We start from the raw sequence: 6890 nt of genomic DNA, 5'->3' as shown, positions 1-6890 counted from the left end.
AAAAAACAATCATGTGGGTGCCTTATTGCTTTGACACTAGCACAGGACGGTGGGACCTTCTTTTGTGACGTGGCGTCTCTTGCCTTGCGTGATGTGGCTGGATTCAAGAAGTGCCTTATCCAAACTAGACCCAGAGACCTCACAGCGAACCCCAGATTGAAACTGTCCGTTCAACCCAGTTGACCTAACGCACTGGGTAAGGTATGACATCTGTTTATGTACCGAGATGTTAAATTATATGTCTATAGGTCTCCTTTTATAGCACGTCAGGTTTCTTTTTTAATATGAAGGGTTTGAAGCGCAAATACGTATGTAATGCCATAATAGCATAACTAGATATGGTTTACTGGTGCTCTATGTGGTTTGGGGAGTTTAACGTGCAAATTAAGAAAAAACAGATCTGTTTTCTTTACCCAGCAAAAAGTCATAATCAGTGCTGAAAAAATGGGGAAAATGTCTTGTTTTCTTCTCTGTTCTACATAACATACAGCATGCGAGTTTTTTCCTTGGCTAAATAGCAATAATATTAGTCCAGTGCACAAACCCTGTCATCACAGAGAAAATCAATATAAACAACTCATGAAAAATACTCTTATCGTCAAGATCTCTGAAGTAGATAATGAAATATCCCCAAGCATGAAGAAAAATTGTAAAGTCCTCAGTGCTGTAAAGTTTTATCCACCATTCCAGTACATCTGCAAACAAGCAAATACAGTTGAACTTGTAGATCACAGTGTCTTCTTTTTAATCCTTCGAAGCTTTGATAAGTTTCTCTTTGCTCTAAGACAAAACTGGATCTTCCTTGTAGTCTTGCAATATTAGTCACTGCTTTTTTTAAAATTGCAGCCTCTCTTTTTGAGTTTGAGAGCTAGACACAGAATCATACAATATTACTGTGTACTCTGTTTTATTCAACTAGTAGTTGGTCAGATGTTTATGATCATTTTGGAAGAAAATCTGCTCACAGATCTTCATACAGATGACAGTGGCAAGCTTAGCAGAAATGAGTTACTTGAAAAATCTTATGTTCCAGCAGTTGGATGTGAATAAAGATGGTAAAGTTAGCAAATCAGACCTGCGGTCTTTAGAAGCCAATGAAACAGTTGAAAAATCTTCTCAGCAGGAAGTCTCTTTTAACATTCGGTAAGAAAAGGAAAAGGCTCATTCACAGCTGTAGAATTTTGAACACTTTGAACATTGTGGCTGAGATAGTAGATACTAGTTTGCTAAATTCCATGGGTAAGGTTCTCCAGTCTATCCACTGCCGAGACAAATAGCATTGTGCATTTTTTGGAAGCTGCCAGTTCTCACAGAAAATGAAAATGCTGCTTGTTTGGCTGAGAAAATTGCAGAACAGTTCAAAGGTCAATCTTGTAATAATGCTAGTTGTAATAATGCTACTAGTGGCAATGAACCTCAATTTTCAAACTATTCGCAGTTACCATAGCTATGACACATCACGTATTATGCAGGCTCGACTTAGTGCAGGGACTCGCTGCATCGCAGCCTCCCTTGTTCTATTTTAATTCAACCACCATGTGACTAGGTCATTAAGTGTCACAAAGTGACAAGACCGTAACCCTCACCCTTTAATGAAGAACATACATGCCATCTTTAGCCATCACGGCCTCAAATGCATCTAAAAGACTATAAATTCAGTCCATTGCTCATGAAGGGGATAGGAGAGGTTTTGAAGGCTTGTACTCAGATTCTGAGAGAGATCCAATTTTGTTTTCAATGTATCTTGGTTGTTTGGAGGTGAAATAGGGAACTAGGGAACTGAGACAGGTGTTGGAAAGCTAAGAGAGAGATCTCTATTGATAGAGACCAGAAGTGCCTTCGTGCACATTCATTTTGGTGTTTTCGCTGTGTAAAAGACCTCTTTCGATCAATCCTAATAAAGCGAACTCGGAGATGTAGTCCATCAAGGACGAACTCCGTAATCAATGTTTGTTGTCTTTTATCGATGTTCTTGCTGCAAATTCATGTTTACTTATGCTTCTTAAGTTCGTGATTAAGTCATAAATCAACTGCTTTCCTTCAGTCTTCCATTATTAGCACTTAAAGTTAGCAATCAATTCACTATTGGCAAATAATCAATTCTACTTCAGTTTTAGTTTATGATCAATATCAGATCAAAGCATTCCTTCAAATCATTAACATCTAAACCACACTTAGTTACTAAATGTATAATGGATAGATAATTGATCTTGTGGACATTTGTGGCATAAGTTGGTGAAACCTTGTACTCCTCATTTGTGTTACGACACATATTCCTCCCAAGAGTCAAGGGTTGTACTCCTCATTTGTGTTGCGACACATATTCCTCTCGAGAGTCAAGGGCCCATAAATCCACCTAGTGATCAAATATCAAATGCCCAAACTTCTCAAAAAGGTTTTCCACGTTAAATTTGCCACTATCAGACACCTATGGCAACCTACAAATATATGTATGTTTAGGTACTAGTAAAGTAGATAGGGAAGTTTTTTCCACTATTATAGGAAAATGCCGTGTTATATATGGCATGGAAAACTTTGTTATTAATCAAAGAAGACGTAGCATTCCCAACTTGTAGCCCACTTCCAGGGTGAGCAGGTTGGAGTACAATGGATGGAATTTATTTGCACCTAGTGAAGACGTAGGAAAATACCTTGTTATATATTTGCTTGTATATAGATATATATATATATATATATATATATATATATATATATATATATATATATATATATATATATATATATTAATGTTATAAATAATAATGAGGAATTTACCATGGAGGAACTTATTAGAATTGGAATAATCTCAAATCCCTAGAAAATTGGTGGGTGGGGAACTACGTGGCACAAATCTAATTTTTAAATTTATTAAATGTAATGGACCATCTTGCTAAATAAAAATTTTTTATATATAAATGAATGTTATAAATAATAATGAAGAACTTATCATGGAGGAAATTATTAGAATTGGAATAATCTCAAATCCCTAGGAAATTGGTGGGCATGAAGCAACCATAACAAATCTAATTTATTAAATTTATTAAAAGACAGTGCAATCTAACAAACTAAACTTAATACACTACGGTGGTTGATAAGCATTAAGACTAAGCATATGCTGAGCATATTCCCTTAAGAATCAATCTAGGTCCTCAATTTAAAAAAAGTCAACAAACCTCCTTCCATCTAAAGTCTAAACCCTCAGTTAGAAACAAAAAAATCAACAAACGTCCTTCCTTCTAAAGTGTATATATATACATTTATCGGCAAATAATTCAAATTTAATTTATTTGTAGCAAATGAACATTTAAATTATAGAATATATAATTCAAATTTAATTTATCTTATGAGAAATTGTACGAATTGTAAATTTGAGTTATGAAATTTGATTATTTGAAATCATAACTTTTTTTGCCTCATAAATTATTAGAATTGTAAATTTAAGTTATGTAATTTGATATTTTAACTTGTTCACTCAACTATGTTCTTGTCAATTTCCACTTAAATTATTAAAATTAAAAACTTAAACTAATTGCAATACTCTAAAAATTTTAAGAAGCTATATTTATTTATTAAAAACAGATTTTGAATAAAAATAATAAATATCTAAATAGTTAAAATACATGGTTGAATAATTAAAATATGTAATTTAATTTTTTAAATAGCCTTTACAAATCGGTAATGGGTAGTCCCTGAGTATCACAATTTCAATATTAATATCCCAAGATAAGAATAATTATCATAAATTATTGAAATTATAATGGAATTATTCTTCAATATTAATCATTGAAAAACTAAAAATAATAAATATCTAAATAGTTAAAATACATGGTTGAATAATTAAAATATGTAATTTAATTTTTTAAATAGCCTTTACAAATCGGTAATCGGTAGTCCTTGAGTATCACAATTTCAATATTAATATCCGAAGATAAGAATAATTATCATAAATTATTGAAATTATAATGGAATTATTCTTCAAAAATTATAATGGAATTTCCAAATCTATGGACAATAACCAACCTCCCAAGATAAGAATAATTATCATTAATTATTGAAATTATAATGGAATTTCCAGACCCATTGACAATAATCAGCCTCCCAGGATAAGAATAGTAACTGCTCCAATTAGATGCGTTCACTTAAACGACTTGGCCATCGAGGAGGAGATGGCACCTTCCGTGTGCCTTCGCTGTGTAGGTAGAGCTGGAGTCAGACACGACTGGTAGCGGCGTAGGTCGAACTAGGGATCAGATACAACTGGTCATTGCGCAGTTCAGGTACAACTAGGGATATGGCACAGCTGGGTAAAGCTATGTGGCTTCTCAAACATAAATCCATCTCAAGTATCAGAACACGCTGTGAAGTTAGGGTCTGGGTTCAAACTTCACACACGGTCGAAATAATTCTTTCTTTCTCTTTTATCGGGGTTTGGATGATTTGATTTGCTGCACGATGGAATTCAAAGGTATGCATTTAACGTTTTTACGTTTTTGGTATCATATTTCTTTCGGGAGTTGTTATTGTTTTGACACGAATCACGGGATTTTTCAGAAAATAAGGGCTTGCGAGAGGAATTGCTTCTGCACATCGATGACGACGATATGGATGACGCGGAGGTTGTGGGAAATGGCGATCTGCATCCAAAGATAAGAGTGCGAAATTTGATAAGGAAGACGGAGGAGGGGACGAACCTTCTGTCGGGAGTGTCGGTAGACATATGGAAGGGAACGGTGGTGGGTGTGATAGGACCGAGCGGCAGCGGAAAATCGACATTCTTGAGGGCGTTGAACAGGCTCTGGGAACCGCCTGCCGATTCCGTGTTCCTCGACTACAACGACATCACCCACCTCGACGTGCTCACCCTCCGACGGCGGGTCGGGATGCTCTTCCAGACGCCGGCGCTCTTCCAAGGTCGGTGGTTAACTTTATACATAAATTTTCACACAAAAACATCTATCGATCAAACTAGAACTTGCAGCTAAAGAAGTCATGAGTTGCGTGGGGATAATTTTGTTTATACACAGGCAGCGTTGCGGATAACATAAGGTACGGGCCGGCACTCCGCGGTAAGAAATTGTCAGACGAAGAGGTGGCTAAGTATCTGGGCTGGGCCGACTTGGATTCATCCCTAGCTTCCAGAGCCGTCAGCGGTCTTTCTGTGGGACAGGCCCAGCGGGTGGCCTTGGCCAGGACTCTCGCCAACGAGCCTGAGGTCACTCTTGCTTTCTCTCAATTTATTAGCTTTAGTTAGGCGTGTGGTTATTGGGATTAAATTGTGTTGGAGGACAATATTTTTGTGACTTCTTTATTTTTTCTAAATTTGGTTGTGTTTGTGCGCGAATTAGGTGCTGCTGTTGGACGAACCGACGAGCGCCCTGGATCCAATCTCCACTGAGCACATCGAGGAATCGATCAGGAAGCTGAGGAGGAGCAAGGGGATGACCATTATCATAGTTTCCCACAGCGTGAAACAGATTCAGAGAATTGCCGATGTCGTGTTTCTGTTGGTCGAGGGACAGATTGTGGAAACTCTGAAACCCGATCAGCTCTCCAACGCCAATCATCCAATGGCTCGCATGTTCCTGGAATTGAGTTCCTGAGTTTCAATGTGAAAAAGCGATTATGAATTATGGAATTGAGTTCCTGAGTTTCAATATGAAAAAGTGATTATGAATTATTGAATTGAGAATTCTGTAAACCCGATCAGCTCTCCAACGCCAATCATCCAATGGCTCGCATGTTCCTGGAATTGAGTTCCTGAGTTTCAATGTGAAAAAGCCATTATGAATTATGGAATTGAGTTCCTGAGTTTCAATGTGAAAAAGTGATTATGAATTATTGAATTGAGACTTCTGTAATCCATATTAAATTTTTGAAGAATTTTTTGGCGAAAATTACATAGAAAAAATTTTGTGGACTGGTTTTCGAACCAGCCAATATGATTGATCGTGTTTTGTCGACGCGTTTTCGAACCAACCAATATAATTAATCGTGATTTGCAATGTGTGATCGGCAACTGACGCGATGAAGATAAGATTTTCAGTATTAAACAAAAAAAACTAAACTAGGGGAGAAAGAGTTGTATATGTATGTATCTAAATGCACCTTTGCTCTCGTTTAAGTGAAAATGTGTAAATTTTTACCACAATTAACTTGGGGTAATTGTGGTTTATCTTGAAGTGTAAATTTTTACACCACTTAGCGTTTATTCCCATGAGCAACTAACCTTTTTTATTAGATTTTTTATTTAATTTTATTTAAAATAAAGTTTACACGATAACTAATAACTATTTATTTAAATGTAAAATAATAAATCCAAAATCAATTTCAACATGTGAATAATTTTTAGAATATATATATATATATATAAATTTATTTTAAAAATTCAATTTTTAATAAAATATTAGATTATGTATTTAAAATTTAACAATAAAATAATTAAGAATTATTTATCAATAAAATAGAAAAATATTATTTTAAAAATAAAATTATCATTATAATAAAAAATAAAAACTATATGAATTAAAAATTAAGTAATAAGACAATCCAAATAGGAAGAAGACCATTTGTGTAGATTAAGATAATGTGGAGTTAGGTTTAGTTAGTTAAGTTTTAATCTAAAGATATTAATGTGTCACCATCTTATCTCGCTGAACACCAATGAAACCATAATCATTCATGTCATTCTCTAAAAAGATTAGCTCTCTATCTTAGCACCCTATCTTTAATAGATTGACTCTCTATCTTTAAAAGAGCAATAAACAACACATAACTTTAACTTCTTCTTTTTTGAAAGCACAATATCTTGCTATTCATTATTGAACCAAAGATATTTACAAACAACTATCTTTAATAGATTGGATCTCTATCTTTAAAAGAGAAATAACCAA

General features: G+C 34.8%; 1 protein-coding gene across 1 annotated transcript; it reads left to right on the top strand.

Moving 5' to 3' along the window:
* Positions 1-4114: 4114 nt before the first annotated feature.
* On the top strand, positions 4115-5875 carry LOC149139436 (ABC transporter I family member 17-like). The gene is made up of 4 exons (XM_089447028.1): positions 4115-4465; positions 4552-4911; positions 5025-5212; positions 5346-5875. Exons 1-4 carry the CDS (start codon positions 4453-4455, stop codon positions 5598-5600), a joined length of 816 nt encoding a protein of 271 aa, XP_089303154.1. The 5' UTR covers positions 4115-4452; the 3' UTR covers positions 5601-5875.
* The last annotated feature ends 1015 nt before the right edge of the window (positions 5876-6890 follow it).

This window comes from Pinus tabuliformis, chromosome X, assembly GCF_031772625.1.
Source record: "Pinus tabuliformis cultivar Carrire ecotype Pingquan chromosome X, CPIR1, whole genome shotgun sequence".
Lineage (NCBI taxonomy): Eukaryota > Viridiplantae > Streptophyta > Pinopsida > Pinales > Pinaceae > Pinus > Pinus tabuliformis.
This window is presented reverse-complemented; position numbering and strand designations above follow the sequence as displayed.

Bases quoted from the DNA above. Each gene is read 5' to 3' on its own strand.
- LOC149139436 (XM_089447028.1), top strand. The intron at 4,912-5,024 runs GTCGGTGGTTAA...GTTTATACACAG, and splicing joins GACGCCGGCGCTCTTCCAAG to GCAGCGTTGCGGATAACATA. The intron at 5,213-5,345 runs GTCACTCTTGCT...TGCGCGAATTAG, and splicing joins CTCTCGCCAACGAGCCTGAG to GTGCTGCTGTTGGACGAACC.